The sequence below is a fragment of the Bos javanicus genome, chromosome 29, assembly GCF_032452875.1.
Source record: "Bos javanicus breed banteng chromosome 29, ARS-OSU_banteng_1.0, whole genome shotgun sequence".
NCBI classification, from domain to species: Eukaryota; Metazoa; Chordata; class Mammalia; order Artiodactyla; family Bovidae; genus Bos; species Bos javanicus.
Window position 1 is genome coordinate 18510787 of NC_083896.1, and position 22569 is coordinate 18533355.

General features: G+C 36.6%; 1 protein-coding gene across 2 annotated transcripts in view; it reads left to right on the plus strand.

Annotated features, from left to right (window-relative positions):
• The window catches only part of RSF1 (remodeling and spacing factor 1), a 150265-nt gene that overhangs the window by 107780 nt on the left and 19916 nt on the right, over positions 1 to 22569 (plus strand). The window contains exons 6-11 of one of the 2 annotated variants that reach the window (XM_061406153.1): positions 1871 to 1936; positions 7174 to 8918; positions 10663 to 10869; positions 12777 to 12881; positions 14121 to 14200; positions 21640 to 21694. In XM_061406153.1, coding sequence (XP_061262137.1) covers positions 1871 to 1936; positions 7174 to 8918; positions 10663 to 10869; positions 12777 to 12881; positions 14121 to 14200; positions 21640 to 21694 — 2258 coding nt within the window. The remainder of the gene's footprint in view (positions 1 to 1870; positions 1937 to 7173; positions 8919 to 10662; positions 10870 to 12776; positions 12882 to 14120; positions 14201 to 21639; positions 21695 to 22569) is intronic. The other variant, XM_061406155.1, reaches the window with a different exon arrangement.

The following is a 22569-nucleotide window of genomic DNA, read 5'->3' on the forward strand; positions in this document are numbered from 1 at the left end:
AAATTAGAGCATCAGAGATTAGTTATTCCTTATCACTGAATAGATGATAAGCCCAATATATATTAAATGATATAGATTAATTTGGTGAGTATGGGAAAGAACAAGTAGTAGGAAGCAAGAGTAAGAGGAAAAGAAATCAGACAGGGTTGCATTTGGGTACATGTTTTTTCAATTGGAATTTTTTTTCTTTTTTTTTTTAAAAATTGAGAGATTTAAAAAAATTCTATAGTGCTTTACAATTTTCAAAAGTTTAACACATGTGACTTCATATAATCCTATAAGAACACTTTTTTCCTGCTCTATCCCTATGTTGTACCACCCTGCTTTCCTTCCCGCACTGGTACACTGATTTGTTCTCTTCCTCTGTGAGTCTGTTTCTTTGTTTTATTCAGTAGGCTGTTGTATTTTTTTAGATTCTACATAAGGGATAATCATACAGTATTTGTCTTTCTTTGTCTGACTTACTTCATTTAGCATAATGCCGTCTAAGTTCATCCATGTTGCTGCAAAATGGCAAGCTTTTATTCTTTTTTATGGCTAAGTTGTAAATGGCAACCCACTCCAGTACTCTTGCCTGGAAAATCCCATGGACGGAGGAGCGTGGTAGGTTACAGTCCATGGGGTTGCTAAGAGTCCGACACGACTGAAGGAATTCACTTTCACTTTTCACTCTCATGCGTTGGAGAAGGAAATGGCAACCCACTCCAGTGTTCTTGCCTGGAGAATCCCAGGGACACCAGAGGAACCTGGTGGCTGCTGTCTGTGGGGTCACACAGGGTCGGACACGACCAAAGCGACTTAGCAGTAGCAGCAGCAGTATTCATTACATATATTTACAACATTTCTATCCATTTCATCTGTTGATGGACACTTAGGATGCTTCCGTACCTTGGCAGTTATAAATAGTGCTGCTATGAACGTTGGGTTCATGAGTCTTTTCAGATTAATGTTTCTTTCAGATACATACCCCAGAGTGGAATTGCTGGGTCATATGATATTTCTGGGCCTCCCAGGTGGCTCAGTGGTAAAGAATCCTGCTAACGCAGGAGACGTGGATTCAGTCCATGGGTCAGAAAGACGCCCTGGAGGAGGAAATGGCAGCCCACTCTAGTATTCTTGCCTGGATAATCTCATGGACAGAGGAGCCTGGTGGGCTACAGTTCATGGGGTTGCAGAGTTGGACATGACAGAGCAACTGAGCACACATAGTGTCTTTACTTTTAGTTTTTGAGAAACCTCCATACTGTTTTCCAGAGTGACTGCACCAATTTACTTAGCCACCAGTAGCGTATGAGAGTTCTTTTCTTCATTTCCTCACCAGTGTTTGTTATTTGTATTCCTTTTGATGATGGCCATTCTGACATGTGTGAGGTAAATTTTTTTCTTATAATAAAAAGTCATGTGGTAGGCACTCTAGGTCTGGTTAAGCAGCTCCATAAAGCCATCAAGTACCCTTCCTAGTCTGCCATCCTTAGCATGTGGCTTTGATTGTTCCCTTTTCAGGTATTGTGTGCAGACTCTGGACAGAAAGAAGGGGAAAGGGCAGAAGGCATAGGTCAACTGAACCCTGTAAGTCTTACTCAATAGATTTCTTTATGCGTCTCATTGGCCAGAACTGGTTCAAATGACCCTTAGCTTTAAGGTTTCTGAAGAGGCAAGTACTTTGCTGAACAAAATCAGAATTCTAATAGTAAGAAAGAAGATAGATACTAGATAGGCAACTAGCAATGTCCTTCACTATAATTTATATGAACATTCAATGTTTGATTACATAGTGATTATGGTTGGGATGGGTGGGAGAGCACATAATAGGTGATTAGTAAATATTTGTTGAGCAAATGAATGAATGTGCTTTTGAATCCCACAATAGGTAACAGCTGCCTTGAATCCCTTCAAGTCTGTCAAGGAACATTGCTTCTGCATTGTGATTTTGAAGGTGAATTTTTCCTTGAGTATTGTTAGTTCAAATTTCATGTCTCTCAAGCTTATTTGCATCTTCCTTTACAGTTTGCTTTTGACAAAACTTTGTTGAAAATGCTTATATAACTAAATGACCTTCTTGCCAATTATGATAGTGCTTAAAATTTCATTCGGTGTCATGGTTTTCCTGTCTTCAGCTTTAGGGATACACACATGTGATCTACAGGAGCTACAGTTGTAATTATTGTCATGTTTTTCTTTTGTAAGAGCTAAGCCAAAAAATATTGACTATTTTGGGACTAAGAGAAATACAAGCCAGTGAAGAATAATTATTGAGGTCACTTAGTCAGCTTCTTTGTACATGAAGAAGTGAGGATCACTGAGTTTGTAAGATATTCAGAGACACACCACTAGCTGAAGTAAGATTACTGAACCTAGGAGTCTCAACCTAATGTTATTCTTCATTTTATTTTGTCATGTTGTTATTCAGATCAGAATCAGTTTAAAGGACTAAATCATTCACCTCCCCAAAAGCAAAGTGTCATTTTGCCTTTGGTGAGAATCACAGTGAGATTCTGAGTTGCTTTTCGAACCAAATATATTAAAAAAAACATTAAATGGTGTTCCATATTTTTGTATACTCTTTGTATTGAGCTAAAGTTATTGATAAAGATGGTAATCTGTATATTAATCGTTATCCAAGATATTTCCTGAATTAGATTTTCTGATACACTAACCAATGCCAATGCATAGGAATTTACTGAACCTGCTTAATATATGGGAAACAGAAGACATTCAGACTAGATCATTCCTACTATGTCTTTAATTTTCTTTTTTGTTTGTTTTAATTTTTCAGCACTTTATTTTTTTTTTATTTGATAAATTTAACGCCTTTTATTGCCATACCTCATTTTACTGTGCTTTGCTTTAGTGAACTTTATAGATACATGTTTTTTTTTTTTCCTTGTTAATTTTCTGTTTAGTTGATCTATCCATAAGTGTGAGTGGGGTATTAAAGTCTCCCACTATTATTGTGTTATTGTTAATTTCTCCTTTCATACTTGTTAGGATTTGTCTTACATACTGCGGTGCTCCCATGTTGGGTGGATATATATTTATAATTGTTATATCGTCTTCTTGGATTGATCCTTTGATCATTATGTAGTGACCTTCTTTGTCTCTTTTCACAGCCTTTGTTTTAAAGTCTAATTTATCTGATACGAGTATTGTGACTCCTGCTTTCTTTTGGTCCCAATTTGCATGGAAAATCTTTTTCCAGCCCTTCACTTTCAGTCTGTATGTGTCCCCTGTTTTGAGGTGGGTCTCTTGTAGACAACATATGTAGGGGTCTTGTTTTTGTATCCATTCAGCCAGTCTTTGTCTTTTGGTTGGGGCATTCAACCCATTTACGTTTAAGGTAATTACTAATAAGTATAATCCCGTTGCCATTTACTTTATTGTTTTGGGTTCGAGTTTATATACCATTTTTGTGTTTCCTGTCTAGAGAATATCCTTTAGTATTTGTTGGAGAGCTGGTTTGGTGGTGCAGAATTCTCTCAGCTTTTGCTTGTCTGAAAAGCTTTTGATTTCTCCTTCATACTTGAATGAGATCCTTGCTGGATACAATAATCTGGGCTGTAGGTTATTTTCTTTCATCATTTTAAGTATGTCTTGCCATTCCCTCCTGGCTTGAAGAGTTTCTATTGAAAGATCAGCTGTTATCCTTATAGGAATTCCCTTGTGTGTTATTTGTTGTTTTTCCCTTGCTGCTTTTAATATTTGTTCTTTGTGTTTGATCTTTGTTAATTTGATTAATATGTGTCTTGGGGTGTTTCTCCTTGGGTTTATCCTGTTTGGGACTCTCTGGGTTTCTTGAACTTGGGTGATTATTTCCTTTCCCATTTTAAGGAAGTTTTCAACTATTATCTCCTCAAGTATTTTCTCATGGTCTTTCTTTTTGTCTTCTTCTTCTGGAACCCCTATGATTCGAATGTTGTAGCGTTTAATATTGTCCTGGAGGTCTCTGAGATTGTCCTCATTTCTTTTAATTCGTTTTTCTTTTATCCTCTCTGATTCATTTATTTCTACCATTCTATCTTCTAATTCACTAATCCTATCTTCTGCCTCTGTTATTCTACTATTTGTTGCCTCCAGAGTGTTTTTAGATGCAAGAAAGGTTTAACAAGGACCTAGAAGAAATAAAAAAGAGTCAATATATAATGAATAATGCAATAAATGAAATGTCTTTAATTTTTGTAGTGACATACATATTTTTAAATTAGTGTATGACCATGTAAAGACGGTGGAACAGTGAGCTAATTTCAGGTTCTCAATGGTTATCAGCAGTTCTTGAATTTTTTTTACTTGCAATTATGATTTGAACATAAAATGGGTGATTTGTAATAAAAATACTTCTTAAAAGTAATACTGAATTCTCAGTTTAAAGAAGTCTTTATCTCACTTCTCTCCATTACATTTCATTCCCATGAAAACTTTGAAACTCTGTCTGCTGTATCAACTTGGCGGGAATCTGTTCAGAAAAAATTGTTAAATTCCTATCTTGGTAAAACTTCATTTAAAATCAGTTTTCCCATTGCAAGGGTTCACTTCAGTTCAGTTCAGTTCAGTCGCTCAGTCGTGTCCGACTCTTTGCGACCCCATGAATCGCAGCACGCCAGGCCTCCCTGCACATTACCAACTCCCAGAGTTCACTCAAACTCACGTCCATCGAGTCGGTGATGGCATCCAGCCATCTCATCCTCTGTCGTCCCCTTCTCCTCCTGCCCCCAATCCCTCCCAGCATCAGGGTCTTTTCCAATGAGTCAACTCTTTGCATGAAGTGGCCAAAGTATTGGAGTTTCAGCTTTAGCATCAGTCCTTCCAATGAACACCCAGGGCTGATCTCCTTTAGAATGGACTGGTTGGATCTCCTTGCAGTCCAAGGGACTCTCAAGAATCTTTTCCAACACCACAGTTCAAAAGCATCAATTCTTTGGCGCTCAGCTTTCTTTATAATCCAACTCTCACATCCATACATGACCACTGGAAAAACCATAAAGTCTGACACTGTTTCCCCATCTATTTGCCATGAAGTGATGGGACCAGATGCCATGATCTTGGTATTCTGAATGTTGAGGTTTAAGCCAACTTTTTCACTCTCCTCTTTCACTTTCATCAAGAGGCTTTTTAGTTCACCTTCACTTTCTGCCATAAGGGTGGTGTCATCTGCATATCTGAGGTTATTGATATTTCTCCCGGCAATCCTGATTCCAGCTTGTGCTTCTTCCAGCCCAGCGTTTCTCATGATGTACTCTGCATAGAAGTTAAATAAGCAAGGTGACAATATACAGCCTTGACATACTCCTTTTCCTATTTGGAACCAGTCTGTTGTTTCATGTCCAGTTCTAACTGTTGCTTCCTGATCTGCATATAGGTTTCTGAAGAGGCAGGTCAGGTGGTCTGGTATTCCCATCTCTTTCAGAATTTTCCACAGTTTATTGTGATCCACACAGTCAAAGGCTTTGGCATGGTCAATAAAGCAGAAATAGATGTTTTTCTGGAACTCTCTTGCTTTTTCCATGATCCAGCAGATGTTGGCAATTCGATCTCTGGTTCCTCTGCCTTTTCTAAAACCAGCTTGAACATCTGGAAGTTCACGGTTCACATATTGCTGAAGCCTGGCTTGGAGAATTTTGAGCATTATTTTACTAGCATGTGAGATGAGTATAATTGTGCGGTAGTTTGAGCATTCTTTGGCATTGCCTTTCTTTGGGATTGGAATGAAAACTGACCTTTTCCAGTCCTGTGACCACTGCTGAGTTTTCCCAATTCGCTGGCATATTGAGTGCAGCACTTTCACAGCATCATCTTTCAGGATTTGAAATAGCTCAACTGGAATTCCATCACCTCCACTAGCTTTGTTTGTAGTGATGCTTTCTAAGGCCCACTTGACTTCACATTCCAGGATGTCTGTCTCTAGGTGAGTGATCACACCATCGTGATTATCTGGGTCATGAAGCTCTTTTTTATACAGTTCTTCTGTGTATTCTTGCCACCTCTTCTTAATATCTTCTGGTTCTGTTAGGTCCATACCATTTCTGTCCTTTATTGAGCCCATTTTTTGCATGAAATGTTCCCTTGGTATCTCTAATTTTCTGAAGAAATCCCTAGTCTTTCCCATTTTGTTGTTTTCCTGTTTCTTTGCATTGATCGCTGAGGAAGGCTTTCTTATCTCTCTTTGCTGTTCTTATAGGTAAAATTAGTACTTAATGAATTCTGAAAACATGGCTCAGATTCCCTTAGCACAACTTTAAAACATATATGCCTTGTCTGTAATCTCATTCAAAGATTATGGTATGCCTTGTCTGTAATCTCATTCAAAGATTATGGTATTTACTAAATATGACTTTCATTATACTTAAATTTGCACTGTTAGGTACTCCGTAAAAATTGTAAATATATAGCCAATAATTGGTAAAAAGAGGAGTTAACAGGTAAACATAGTTTCTTTGTAATATATTACATTCTGAAATGTTTATTAATGGCATTTGATAAAGTAAATTGTAATATAATCACATTAAGGAGTTACACAGTTAAGTCCAATTCTCTGAAGACATTTCATGTCATAAGAAAATGCTAATGTTTCAGTGAGGAAAATGGGGCAGCATGATTCCAGCTTTGTCAAAAATACATAAAACTAGAAGAAGTAACCTCCAATAAAATATTAATTGTAGGTATTCAGATTGTGGGCATATTTTCCATTTTCTGTACAGAATTGTTACTTTTGTAACCTGATTAAAACATAAAACATTTCCCCACTGCCTTTTTCGTGTTTTCTCAATGAAATGAAGTGGTCTATAACTTGCAGAGAACAGTTGTCAGTTTTTAAAACAAATATGGTCTTTTGGAAATGTTTGATTATGATGTATTCTTAGTTTCATAGTTTTGAGCCATCACTTGAGCTTGAATAAATTATTTGAGCTGTATAAATATTTGCATTTCATTGAGAGCATTGAAATTAAAAGTATAAAGCAGAAATCTTTCTAAATAACAGTTTTTTAATATCTAAAAGTTGTACTTCAGAGTTTGGTATTTTCTTTACTGTCTGATTTCATCTTTTATTGTCAAATGTCCTGTGACAAAAGCCACCTTTTCTAAGAGAGAAACTTCGAATGGGAATATATTTTATGTTATGCCTTATACATTTTATAATCTTGAATGCTTAGATTCATGTAAACTTTTTCTTATTTTTAGAGGAACAGAAAGGAAGTGCAAAGATGAAAAGTGAAGAGCGGCCAATAGATTCAGAAAAATGTTCTACACCCAGTGCTCTAGAAGAGACTACTGTGAAAATAGAAAAAGAAGATGAAAAGGAACTTGTAAAACTGCCAGTCATAGTGAAGCTAGAAAAACCTTTTCCAGAAAGTGAAGAAAAAAAGATTATCAAAGAAGAAAGTGATTCCTTCAAGGAAAATGTCAAACCTGTAAAAGTGGAAATGAAAGAATGTAAAGCAGATCCTAGAGATATCAAAGGTAGTATGGAGAAGTTAGAGCCTGAGAGGCTAGAGTTTGTTGGCAATGTTAAATCTTCTCAAGAAATTACTGAAAAGTCTACTGAAGAAACCGAGAAACTTAAAAATGACCAGCAGGCCAAGATTCCACTAAAAAAACGAGAAATTAAACTGAGTGATGATTTTGATAGTCCAATCAAAGGACCTTTGTGTAAATCAGTTACTCCAACAAAAGAGTTTTTGAAAGATGAAATCAAACAAGAGGAAGAGACTTGTAAAAGGATCTCTACAATCACTGCCTTGGGTCATGAAGGGAAACAGCTGGTAAATGGAGAAGTTAGTGATGAAAAGGTAACTCCACATTTTAAGACAGAACAGATGGAGACAAAGTTTTATGATTCAAAGGAAGATAGTTGCAGCCCCTCTAAGGACAGAAGTGTCATCATGGAGGGAAATGGAGCAGAGTCTGTAAATTCTGTCATTCCAAGTGTAAAAATAGGTGATCTTGAGAAAGAAGTGGTCCCTTTAGGGAAAGATACAGATAATTCAATATCAGTCTTAGAGACCCCGAGTCAGAAAGAGTACATAGACGAAACTGGTCCTTCAGAAATGGAAACCTCTCTTGAGACTGCTGAAGTAGCAAAGGATCTCTGTTTAAAAACTGCTTTATCTGCCACTGAATCCTATAGTATGAGAGTTGAAGAGAAGTCTCCCAAAAGTAAGAAGGATAAGCGCCCACCAGTCCTAGAGTGTCTTGAAAAGTCCAAAAAGACTTTTCTTGATAAGGACATACAAAGATTGAGTCCAATACCGGAGGAGGTTCCAAAGACAACTGTAGAATCAGAAAAGGCCGGGTCTCCTGAGGCAGCTGAAACTTATCCATCGTCTAACGTGACTGTCCACTGTGAGAAACTAGCCTCAGAAGTTGAGTGTCAGAATACAAGTTCACTAGAAGGTCAGTCCCTGGAGAAAGTAGACCCAGAAATTTTAAAAGTGGATTCTGAATCAACAAAGGTAGAAGTGGATAATCTGGACAATGCCCAGACCTCTGGCACAGGTGATCCTTCTGAGACAAAGGGTTCTATGCAAAAAAGCAAATTGAAATATAAGTTGATTCCTGAAGAAGAAAACACTGCCTCAGAAAACACAGAGATAACCTCCGAAAGGCAGAAAGAAGGCATCAAATTAACAATTAGGATATCTAGTCGGAAAAAGAAGTCAGATTCTCCTCCCAAAATTTTAGAACCAGAAACCAAGCAAGAGAAGACAGAAAAGGAAGAAGAGAAAACAAACGTTGGTCGTACTTTGAGGAGGTCTCCAAGAATATCTAGACCCACAGCAAAAGTGGCTGAAATCAGAGATCAGAAAGCTGATAAAAAAAGAGGGGAAGAAGATGAAGTAGAAGAAGAGTCAGCAGCTTTGCAAAAGACAGACAAAAAAGAAAATTTGAAAAAAGCAGAGAAGGATACAAATTCTAAAGTAGCCAAGGTAAAATTTCTCCTACTCTGAGCTTTAGTTTTTATTAGAAATATTTGACTTTTAAGTGTTCATAGCTTTTTACTTTTGGCTAAAACAACTCATTCAAAGATAAAACAGCAACAACAAAAAAACCCTTTCTTCCTATATCTGAGATGTCTTATTAGTTATCTCCAGACATTAAATTTCAGACTGTATCATCTTTTAAACATTTTCTCTATTATAGGCAGTACAGAAATATATTCTATTTGTAAGTTCTACAGGTAATACCTAACTTGTAACACTTGAAAAATGAAAATTTCTCACAAACACTATTAACGGTTTGGGCTGCATCTCTTTTGGTCTTTTTTCCATATATTCATGTCTGTGTTTGTAAATATTTCCCATGCACTTAAAAGATAAATTCATTTTTCTGTGAGTTTTTCACTTAACAATGTGTGTCTGAACGTTTTCCCTATCAGTAGATAGAGTCTACCTTCAGTTATTGATGACCACGTAGTATTCCATAGTGTGGATGTGCCTCAGTTTCTTTAACTCCTCCCTGATTGATTGACATTTAGGTTGTTCCCAATTTTTCACTATTACAGGCAATGCTGCATTGAAGATCCTTTTGGACATGAGTGAGTATTTCTTTAGAATAGAATCCTAGAATTGGAATTACTGGGTCAAGGGACATAAGTATTTTAAGTTTTGGTAACTTTTGCTTCTTTACTTTCCAAAAAGGCCCCATTAATGTACCCTCTCATTGCCAGTGTTTGAGAGAGCCTCTGTTTCCCCATTTCAGTTATTAGTATTAGAGCCAGAATTTTTTTTTTTTTTCTTCTATGACCCTCTTATTTTAAGCAAAATCTTGTACAAGTCTTTAGCCAGCCTATGGAAAATTTGTCATAATTAAAGTGCTACTTAAAAAAAAAGTGCTCCTTTTGTTTTTGATTTATTTAAGTGATAACATTGTTCTTAATTGTAAGTGGTCCTTAGTTCCTTGAAATACTAAAAAAAATTGTCTCCTGTTGTTAGAGTTATTTTGGTCTTTGGTGAGGACTTAAACTGTAGGAGTGAACTGAAATATGACTTAAAATATTGTGAAGCCAACCAGTAGAAAGCAGTTCCCAACATTATAATGTTAGTCTCTGAATAATGTATTTTTTAAGTTTGTCAGAAATTTTTATGCGGTTCTGATCCATTTCTCTGATATGAGAAATAAAATTTTAATATAACAATGTGTGAGAATATAGTCAGTGTTCAATTATAGAGCCTTTGAAAAGTACATGCCCTTTGACCCAGAATCCTCTTCCAGGAATTTATCCTAACCACAGAGGTTTGTGTAAAGATTTTATATTTGCAAGGATACATTGTTTATGAAGGTGAAAAAATGGAAAACTACCTAAATGTCTGTGTAGTTGTGGATTAGATATAGCTATGTGATGGCATATTATATATATATATAATATATATACACACACATACTCACACACACACACACGATATTAGAATATTTTATCACTAGGGCAAGTATTTAATAAGACAGAATGTTCATTATAATTCTCCCCTCCCAAAAAGTAGAAAAAAATAATGGAAATATATACCAAAATTTAATAGTAAGTATATCTGTTGATGAAACTATAGTAATTTTTTCTTTTCTTCTTTGTATATTCACGAAATATTCCACAGTGCGCATGTAATCAGAAGCATTTTTTTTTTTTTTTTTTTACATTGTTATTACATCAAATTGTCCTAATCTTTTATTTTATACAAGGTAAAGCCCAAAGGCAAAGTTCGATGGACTGGCTCTCGAACACGTGGCAGGTGGAAATATTCCAGCAATGATGAAAGTGAAGGGTCTGACAGTGAAAAATCATCTGCAGCTTCAGAAGAGGAGGAAGAAAAGGAAAGTGAAGAAGCCATCCTAGCAGATGATGATGAACCATGCAAAAAATGTGGCCTTCCAAACCATCCTGAATTAGTACGTACCTGATCTCTCTGGACAGTATTCAGATTATTGCCATGCTGTGGTTGAAACATTTTAACTTATCTGGGTTTGATCATTATTTCAATTTTTTGTGTGCAAAATCTTTTATTTCTATTCTCAGATAATAACCTAATTCTAGGGAGGGTCAGGATCTTGCTTTCATTCTTACCTGGCGTTGTAATGATGTTTCTCCACTTAAGCATGCACTGTTAATCTCTTCTCACAGATCAGTTTATTCGGATATTCCTATTCTGGTTTTTTTTGTTTTTCTTTTTTTCTTTAAAATTTTGTTCTTTCCCTTTAAGTTACTTTATAATGATATTTCTGAAGTAGCAGCTTTGAATAAGTAAGACCTGAAGGGCTTGTTGCCTTTCTGTAAAAACATATAAATAAGTCAAGTAATAACCCAGTAGGTTATTAACTTTAGAAATGGGTAGTTCTAAAAAAAAAATTTAAGAGGATAATTATAGACCGGATATATTCAGAAAAATAGTGACAGATTTGCACAGGACTGTCTTATTTGGAAGTAAGTTCTTCAGAGATTGCCTCAATCAGAAAACCCAGTTCCTCACCTAGATATTTATTTTTGCAGTTTATGAGGGCTTTCTAAAGAACCTGTTGAAGAAGCACTCTTGTTATGCCCAGCTGTTCTGTTTTGAATAGATTTTACTTCGAAAGCAAGTTCTACCTATTAAGTAGAAAGAGACATAAAGATGCTTCCACATAGGTAGAGTTGTGAAGAGCAGAAACAAGTTATGTAAAGTTGCTCAGAACAGCTCCTGATACTTGTTGTGGGCTGAGGTAAAGCTATTTATGGTTTAACTTACAGTTTTCTTCCTAAATGTGAAAATCATATCTGGAAACTAAATTAATCGATGAAGTTTATCATATCTCAGTAGTTTCAGAAGAGATATAGCTCTGAAAAGAATAGGTTTCAGAATTACACTGAGAAGACCCTTCTAAATATTTTTATGATCTTCAAACTGTAAAAATTTTAAGTGGAGAAAGGCAAAGAGAAGATTTGTAATAGTGGTCTTTTCTGCCCTCTAAATCAAGTAAAAATCAACATTTGTGTTCTTTTCCTACCATTTCCTAATTTTTTTTTTTTAAATTGAAAGAATGCATTTTGACTAAGGAGGGCATGGCAACCCACTCCAGTATTTTGGAGAATCCCCAGGAACAGAGGAGCCTGGTGGGCTACAGTCCACAGGGTCACAAAGAGTCCGACACAACTGAGTGACTAGGCACAGACTAGGTGGTCATAGATGAAAATGACAAAGAGGTGTGAAAAATTGAGAAGTAAAATGAAGTAAGCAGAAATGACATCCAGGAGGTGGAGAAAGTTGCATCCTTCTTAGAATATACAGAGGATTTTTATTCGATTATCTTAGTAACTGCTCTGAAAATCCCATTTGCTGGTTACTGTGCCAAAGAGAATGATGTTGGAAACTGAAGATCTGAAATATGGTTAATTTCATATGCTGGATATTTTAGGATAATCTAATAAAAATCTCAAGCCACTATTGTGTGTTAAGTGGTAGGGGAATGATGCTGAATTAGATGTGGACCTTGGGAGCTTCCTTGGTGGGCCAGTGGTTAAGAATCCCCCTGGCAATGCAGGGAACAAGGGTTCAAACCCTGGTTAGGGAACTAAGATCCCGTAAGCTGTGTGGTATGGCCCCAAAACAAACAAAAAAGACCTGTTTAAAAAAAAAAAAAGACCTGTTAAATTCCTAATTAACTGAGGGTTTTTATTATTAAGCTTTATGCAGATAAAGAATATAATATAGTGTATTTCTTAGTATCATGCTAAGATACATAGAAATGTCTTTATTTTAACTTAAGAGTTATTGAATATTACCCATAGAGATATGTTGACGTTAATCTATGGTTTATTTCAGATCCTTCTGTGTGACTCTTGTGACAGTGGATACCACACTGCCTGCCTTCGCCCTCCTCTAATGATTATTCCAGATGGAGAATGGTTCTGCCCGCCTTGCCAGCATGTATGACAACCCAGCACAGTTCTGGGTTTCCAGTCTCTGTTTTTATGTTCAAATTAATATTTCTTGACAGCCACTAAACATTTTAATCTTCAGTTTATAGATATTGTTTATCTGTTCTTTAAATTTCTATAAAAGTAGAGGCTATTGATTAAAAACTACCTTTTGTTAGTATCTTATAGGTCTTCCCTTTATTTTTTTCCCCAAAGCAATTCTCAAAGGACCTCTTGTTTTTACAAAATTATAATCTCTGGTTTATTTTTTCTCACATTTGTTAAAGGCACAACCACCTCTCCCCTCCATGAGGATAATATACAAGGGAAGAAATAAATTTCTTCCTGTTGTTTATCTCTTTGTTTCATCCTCTTTTTCATTTCTGCCTACCTTCTTTTTGTCATTTTTATAGATGATGTTATAAATTATGGACCATTATGATGGTACTATGAATAGAATCATGGATTCTATTTCTCTCATATCTTGATTCAGTGGATTTCTTTTAAAACTTGAAGAGCAGAATGTCTTTTTTATTCAAAAGGTCCTTTCCAGTCTCATTTTGCTTTAAAATTTGGAAATTCCCTGGTGGTCCAGTGGTTTGGACTCTGTGCTTCCACTGCAGGGGGCACAGCTTCAGCCCCTGGGCAGGGAACTAAGATGCCGCAAGGTGTGCGGCCTGGCTCAAAAAAGCCCAAAAGATGGTGGTCTTTATTGCATTTTTTTATGTAAGTGGAATTATTTGGCTTAGCATCACTCTAACAATTACATTCTTCAGCTCTATTTTGACCTATTAACTGTTTGGCATGATTTTGTAAATTTTTTTTCCATTCTCTTAAAAAAAAAAAAAACAGTGATTGGCACCATTATATTTTCTTGTACATGTAACCTTCTTCCTTAAAAATACCTTGGGATTTAAAAAGTTTTTTTAATCACTGTCATGTATATATGCTGAACCAAATGCTATTTTAAACATTAATTACTGCCAGCAAGGTAGGCATAGAATATGTTTCTTGACAAAGCTGTAAGTTTCTTTAACGTGTGTGTTACTTCAAAGATAGCCTGCCCATCTTCAGTTCAGTTGATGAACTGAAGTGGCATTCTTTATTTAATTAAATACAAGGAACATTTCACTGTTTTCTCTGTGGCCCCTTATTAGCTGTCTTAGCACTGCAGCTTTAGCTAATAGGCAAGAGATAAGTGATTGTGGAAAGGTGTTTAAGATGATACTCATCTGTTTTATGTTTTCAGAAACTACTGTGTGAAAAATTAGAAGAACAATTGCAAGATTTGGATGTTGCCTTAAAGAAGAAAGAGCGTGCTGAACGCAGGTACTGTGATATGTGTGTTAATGTTTCACTTGGGAATTTGACATCAGAATTATCTTCCAGTATAGACTAATGTGTCTGTATAAAGCGGAGATTGGTAAACTCTTACTTGTGGGCCAAATGTGGCCCACTTCTTGTTTTTGTATTGCCACCTAAGAATGGGTCTTGTTTTTGTTTTTAAATGATTAGAAAAAAATCAAAAGAAAAGTCATTTTTCATGGCACATGAAAATTACATATTCTGATTTCATTGTTCGTAAATAACCTTTGCCGTGCTCATTGTTTATATGTTATCTGTGACTGCTTTTGCACGACAGCTACAGAGTTGAGTAGTTGTAACAGAGACCATATAACCCAAGCCTAATATATTATCTGTCCTTTTATAGGAAGTTTGCCAATCCCTGATTTAAAGTTTTTATCATAACCTACTATGAATAAGCATTGGCCCAAGTATTGTGGAGGATATGTATCTAAGTACGTAGGGAGTTCAAGAAGACACAAAGAATTGGTCTACAATTTAGTTTCCCATGGCATCTCTTTGGGTGGGTAGAATTAGCAATGGTGAAATAAAGAGCTTACTGACTGTAAGCAATGATTCCCTTTTCAATATGCCCCTGCAGTATGGTCTAAGGCAGTTAGACCATAGCAGCGGTTAGAAGGCTTCTTGAAGGAGGTAAGATTGGAGTTGAGCTTAATCTTTACAGGAAGCTCATAATCAAGACAGTAAGTTTGTATTTATTTATAATTTTATGTACCTTTTTTGATTAGTCTATTGCTAAACATTCGTTCTTTCCTACTGTGTTCCAAACTGAAGAGAAAAGATGAGTGAAACAAAGCTCTTGCTTACCTGGAGCTTATCTTCTGCATATGAACCAGTGATGCAAATAAGTAGACAAATTGAGGTACATTTAGAGCAATATTGGAACACTGTGGAGGAGCACTGTAGTTCTCCAAGGGCTTGGATTATCAGGGAAGTCCTTGGAACATAACTAGAGGTTATACAGACTGACATGCAGAGAAAGGATATTTTAGGCAAAGAGCACAATAAACGCATAAGACAGAGTGTAAATGTGAGAGTAAGAGGGGTGGGGCATGAAGCTAAAAAGGAAACTGAGGGCAGATTGCGACAGCTTTGCATAACTGGCTGGGAAATTTGAATTGTTCTCTAGAGGCAGTGGGGAAGCCATCAAAGGAGAGAGATACATAATCAGACTTTTATTTCAGAAAAAAAATACCCTGGTAACAGCAAGAAGAAGGAATTAGCATTAAGGCCATTGGAATAAAGTCTGTGGGAGTCAGTGAGGTCTGAACTAGATCAGTCATCATGATAATAAAGTGGAGAGGCTGAAGAGAATTTTCATAGTCTTAACCAGTAGGGCTTGATGCCCATGTATTCATGATATGAGAAAAATCTAAGCAGTGTCTCCTTCATTTGTTGCTACTTTAATTTTTACTGCTATCACATAGTATTACCCTGAAAAATTTAGTTTGCTTTCAGGCAAACTCATTCCATAATCCACACACTTTACTCTATACAAAGGTGAACATTAAAAATGGGTTCACAGTCAGAAAAGTAACTTCAGTTTCTTCCACTTGGGATATGTTTTGCTTCTGGAACTTTTTGCTTTACTTATTTTAGCACTGTGTTTGGGACCTTGACTATATTTCCAAATGAATTCTGTGATACAAATACTGTCATCAAGGTTTGATTGGGGTATATTTATCCTATTGATACTATTTTCTCCAAGTTCTTGCTCATATTTTGTTATTAAACATAAAGTTCTTTCCAAAAAAAAAATAAAAATGGGTTCAAGGACTTCCTTGGCGGTCCATTGGTTAAGACTCGATGCTTCTAATGCAGGGGACATGGGTTAATCAGTTGTCTAAATACCTTTACATTTAGGAACTCTTACTGATAGTCCTGTGTATAGTTATTAAGACTGTTTTGATGTGCAAATTGCTCCTGTCTTAATTTTTGATGGGCTTTCCTGGTAGCTCAGATGGTAAAGAATCTGCCTGCAATGCAGGAGGCCCAGGTTCGATCTCTGGGTTGGGAAGATCCCCTGGAGAATGGAATGGCAACCCACTCCAGTATTCTTGCCTGGAGAATTCCCTGTCCAAGGAGCCTGGCGGGCTATAGTCCATGGGGTTGCGGAGTCAGACATGACTGAATGACTAAACACACTAATTTTTGACACTGGAAGAGATCAAATTAAAGATGCTTCAGATTAGTCATAATTAAGTCATAATTAAAAATTGGACTCAGTCTTCCTGAAATCTACCTGCCCTTCTTAGAAATGAGCAGTTTTCTCATGTTCTGAAGCTGATCTGATGTAAAATTGTACATAGCTAATAGGCTTATTCTTTAAGGACATGGAAGAAAACGGATTCTCTCTAAAAGCCAAGAATGTAAACCACTAAGAATTTGTCTCATGCTCATATTGTATCTGTTTGTCCTTTGGAGGCTTATGATGCTTGTCGGGTTTATATCTGGAAAGATTGGTGAGCATTTACTTTTGCCTCCTATACTTGAGGAAGTGCTGCCCTAGTTAAGAAATACTTTAAATTTTAGAAATTTATGTTAAAATGTGCCACGATATTTGTTTACACTGTTGGTCTCCCATTTATTAGTTCATCTAGTTTCTCTTCTATCCTTGATAATCCTCTATACTTAAATGTCATCCTTTGAGAGGACATCTGTAATTGTGTGTGCCTTTAGATCACACACTAAATCCTATATGAGAGACCATTCTGACAAGGCAGGTTAACCGAATTGTTACTATTGTTTGCTAATTTTTCCCCAGAATCTGGTTAACAAAGCCTTCATTATTTATAGTTCCTAATGTATGTTTATATTAGAAGCTCTAAATAGCAAAATATGTGTGTTTCTAAAGTAAATAATACATTAACTGTAAATTTCAGGGGACTTAATCTCTTTTAAAAGTGAGCATTTTTATTCATCCAGTTTCAGATCTGTGAAACAATTTCTCTAGCATTCATCCGAACAGTTCGGAGCCTTGCTTACTCTCTGTGTCATAGTGCTAGAGCATCTTTCCCCTTGTTTGTGCTTTTAGTCAACATATATTGAACATTTCTTGAGCACCTACTTTATGCCAGGCAATGTAATCAAAATGAGGTATACAGTATATGGCTCTGGTATGATGAAAAAGAAGGATGTGTTAGTGAGTAATTAGTAACTAGCCAGCAACTGTCTATAGAACTGGAACTGTGATCTTAGTGATGTCTGATGTTTCAGAAGTCCATGCAACTGATTTGTAAACGTCCTTTCCAGGACTTGGTGCCAGAAATTATTGGGAATTCAAATAGCTCTGTGCTTCCAGAGTACTGTTACTAGTGCTTTGCTAGCACAGAGTTGGGTTTAATCAGGGTTGGCATTTTCGAGGTAATGTAACAGAGGGAAGGAGAGAAAAAGACAAGGAATTTGAAAGTGTGTGCAAAGGAGTATTTATAATGATGGAGCATGAAGTCTAAGTGAGGTAAGGGGGAAAGTAAGGATACAAAGGGAATGCCAAACAGTGAATAGAGAGTAGGGTCAGTGGGTAGAGGTTCCACTGGAGTCAGGGAGTTGTCAAAATCAGTGTACTAGAGGGAGTCAGCTGGAAAGCGAGTTAGTAGAAACCAGAAAACAGGTTCCTTGAAATTGAAATCTTAGAAGGCGTGTGGTAATAGTAAGGTCTGAGCCCAATATGATCATTGAACTATTTGGTGAGATGGAATGGAAGATGTAACTTTCCATAAGGTTACTAAGCAAGAAAATGCTTTGAGGAGAAATCATTCTTACCTTTTAAGATCTTACTCAGATATTAATATTACCACCTATTTAAGGTCTTTCCAAATTTCTCACCTCTTCAGACAAAAATCTGATCTTTTTTCACAGTTTCATTATACCTGTTCATACGGAGTACCGTCAGTTGTTAAATAATTGGGAGGGCAAGAACCATGTCTTATTTACCTTTGGATTTCCAAGTCTGACGTAAATCATGACCTAACCTGCAACATGACCATATGTTTTTTCCATTGAGTTGAGAAGAGAAATAATGGTCAAGTGGAAATAAAGCTTTTGCAGTACAAAAGAGGAAATTGATATCACAGCAAACTTGGTTAGAGACATGTCAGACATTTTTAATAACAGCTGAAGTTTTGACTTATCCATGTAGCCCTCCCTGTTAATTTCAGCTAGTACTGTTCTTCCTTTCCTGGTTTTTAGTTCATTAACTGTACTGTTTTTTAAAAAACAGGTTTTGATTAAAATAATTTTATTATTTTTATATGCCAGTTTTTATTTAATAACTTCATACATGTGTGCTAAGTCCTTTCAGTTGTGTCCAACTTTTGCTACCCTTTGAACTGTAGCCCGCCCGGCTTCTCTGTCCGATGGGATTCTCCAGGCAAGAATCCTGGAGGGAATTGCCATGCTGTCCTCCAGGGGATCTTTCAGACCCAGGGATTGAATGTTTGTCAGGAATGTCCTGCTTTGGCAGGGTTCTTTACCACTGGCACCACCTGGGAAGCCTAATAGCTATATAACCTGTCTCTAAAAAGACTATAAAATTCTTGTTAGTAGGGCCTAGAGTTTATAGGGCAGTAAAGGCTGTGTTCTAAAGAACCTACACAGATCAGATCAGATCAGTCACTCAGTCGTGTCCGACTCTTTGCGACCCCATGATTCTCAGCACGCCAGGCCTCCCTGTCCATCACCAACTCCCGGAGTTCACTCAGACTCACGTCCATCGAGTCAGTGATGCCATCCAGCCATTTCATCCTCTGTCATCCCCTTCTCCTCCTGCCCCCAATCCCTCCCAGGATTAGAGTCTTTTCCAATGAGTCAACTCTTTGCATGAGGTGGCCAAAGTACTGGAGTTTCAGCTTTAGCATTATTCCTTCCAAAGAAATCCCAGGGCTGATCTCCTTCAGAATGGACTGGTTGGATCTCCTTGCAGTCTAAGGGACTCGAAAGAGTCTTCTCCAACACCACAGTTCAAAAGCAAAACAATCAATTCTTCGGCGCTCAGCCTTCTTCACAGTCCAACTCTCACATCCACACATGACCACAGGAAAAACCATAGCCTTGACTAGACGAACCTTTGTTGGCAAACTAATGTCTCTGCTTTTGAATATGCTATCTAGGTTGGTCATAACTTTCCTTCCAAGGAGTAAGCATCTTTTAATTTCATGCCTGCTGTCTCCATCTGTAGTGATTCTGGAGCCCAGAAAAATAAAGTCTGACACTGTTTCCACTGTTTCCCCATCTATGTCCCATGAAGTGATGGGACCGGATGCCATGATCTTTGTTTTCTGAATGTTGAACTTTAAGCCAACTTTTTCACTCTCCACTTTCACTTTCATCAAGAGGCTTTTTAGTTCCTCTTCACTTTCTGCCATAAGGGTGGTGTCATCTGCATATCTGAGGTTATTGATACTTCTCCCGGCAATCTTGATTCCAGCTTGTGTTTCTTCCAGTCCAGCGTTTCTCATGATGTACTCTGCATATAAAAGTTAAATAAACAGGGTGACAGTATACAGCCTTGACGAATTCCTTTTCCTATTTGGAGCCAGTCTGTTGTTCCATGTCCAGTTCTAACTGTTGCTTCCTGACCTGCATACAAATTTCTCAAGAGGCAGGTCAGGTGGTCTGGTATTCCCATCTTTCAGAATTTTCCACAGTTTATTGTGATCCACATAGTCAAAGGCTTTGGTATAATCAATAAAGCAGAAATAGATGCTTTTCTGGAACTCTCTTGCTTTTTCCATGATCCAGCGGATGTTGGCAATTTGATCTCTGGTTCCTCTGCCTTTTCTAAAACCAGCTTGAACATCTGGAAGTTCACGGTTCACATATTGCTGAAGCCTGGCTTGGAGAATTTTGAGCATTACTTTACTAGCGTGTGAGGTGAGTGAAATTGTGCGGTAGTTTGAGCATTCTTTGGCATTGACTTTCTTTGGGATTGGAATGAACACTGACCTTTTCCAGTCCTGTGGCCACTGCTGAGTTTTCCAAATTTGCTGGCATATTGAGTGCAGCACTTTCACAGCATCATCTTTCAGGATTTGGAATAGCTCCACTGGAATTCCATCACCTCCACTAGCTTTGTTCGTAGTGATGCTTTCTAAGGCCCACTTGACTTCACATTCCAGGATGTCTGGCTCTAGATGAGTGATCATATCGTCGTGATTATCTGGGTCGTGAAGATCTTTTTTGTACAGTTCTTCTGTGTATTCTTGCCATCTCTTTTAATATCTTCTGCTTCTGTTAGGTCCATACCATTTCTGTCCTTTATCGAGCCCATCTTTGCATGAAATGTTCCTTTGGTATCTCTGATTAACTAGATCATTAATGTCGTTTCTAGGACATCACAAATGGAAGAAGAGTGGTTACTATTATATTTCTGTTTATTGGAACATACAGTGGCATGTGTATGCAAGAGCTCAGTTGTCCTTGGTGAATGGAATCAACTGTCGGAAAACCAGAGAAAACTACTGTTGTATACAGCAATTTTTGGTGTAAAATTTTTTGAATTAAAATCAACAAAGGTTTCTTTGAAGGGAAACTCTGGAAGTATCTTTAGTGTTCATAAATCCACATTTCCTGGAAAAGTCTCAACAGGCTCTGAAGATAAGTTTTTTGTTAAGCATCCTGTGTAGTGCAGAGATGTATAACTATGTTGCTGCTTTTCTTCTCTGCAAACAAGAAGTGAATGGGTTTAGAGTCTTTCACATACAGTATTGCTGAGAACTTCCAGCATAACAAAGATACAGTTTGTCCTATCAGAGTTGACATTTCATCTAATCACTTCATCAGTGAGTCACAGCATGGCTCTTTTCATCAAATTTCCTTGTTTATTTCATTTTCAAGGTTTATTGCCTGGTATCAATCACTTCTGTAGCTGAGATTTTCATACCTTTAGAAAGTTTTGTGCCTGCCACAGATACCAGTACTATAAGTTTCATAGATATTAACTAATATGTTCATGACCTAGCTTCTGCTATTACCGTAAAGTTGTAATTTTAGTATTACCTATGTTAGTAATGTTTTCATAAGTTTTATTTTTAGCAAATCTCAGTTTGTATGCTTTTTTTTTAACTAACACAAGATTTATTAATATCCCTCTGTCAACTGTGTACAGGGTAGTTTGATAGAAAACTTGGAAAACAACCTTTCGAAATAGTCCAGATTCATAGTTCATGTCAAACAAACTTGTATTCTAAATAATTTTGACAAGCCACATTAACATGAAATGCAAGAATACAGTATAATATGAAGTAAAATGAAGTTTAAAGAAGCAAGTTTTACATTTCATATCTCTAGGGAGTCCTTTAAGCCAGTTAGACTATTCAGAGGAATTACCTATATGCTATTAAAAATAATTGCATTAGTATGTTCCAAAGCTACATTTTTATTTCTTTTGCCTTTTTTTTTTAAAGGAAAGAACGCTTGGTGTATGTGGGTATTAGTATTGAAAACATCATTCCTCCACAAGTAAGTTTCTGGTTTATAGTATTTTTAGACAGGAGACTGCCAAAAGTGTTCTAAAATTTAACTCACTTTGTTATATGAGTGGTTTTAAACATATAATATACCACTTTTATTAAAAATGAAATTTAGCACTTTCAAAAAATCACCCATTTCCCTTATGATTGAAATTTTGTGTGAACAGATAGCCCCAAAATGTAACATTGCATCCGAACCAGGTTTACAGCTCACCCCTATACGGGGTTTGTGTTCTGATTTTTTACCCTAAATTGGGTAATTTGTTTTTAGCTTCTTTATGTGCTGTTTATGTAAAGTGACTAAAAAATGGTTCAGGGATATTTGGTTTTTTATTTCCTACTTTTGGGAGTAATCAGAAACTCCAATTTGTGTCCTTACAGTTTGGTTTCTTTGAAGGGATATCATTGTTTTGCATTTATTAATCTAATTAGTAATTAAGAAAGGTATGTCATGAGTGAAAATATATGTGACATGGTTTTCATTTGAAATGAAGACATTTTCTTCATTTCAAATGCAGTTTCATTCCAGGCTTAATTAAATCACACACTGAAATCACCTGTCTGGTTAGTTATTTTTCTGGAGCACCATGTCCCTTTCTTCTTCTAAATCCATTATTTCATTTATTCAGCATATCTGTTGACTTATTTTATGTGTGTTAACTTTAGTTATTAGTAGGTAGACTTCATCATGATTGTTTTAAAAGAGGTAACTATAAACTCACAAAAGCGTAAGTTTGATACAGAAGTATTTTCATCCTTTGATCCATCAGTATTATTTTTAATCTCTATACTGAGTGTTACCCTGTTTATTCAGTTTGGAGGCGACCGTTTCACTTTTTTTTTTTAACCTTTCACATGTGCTGC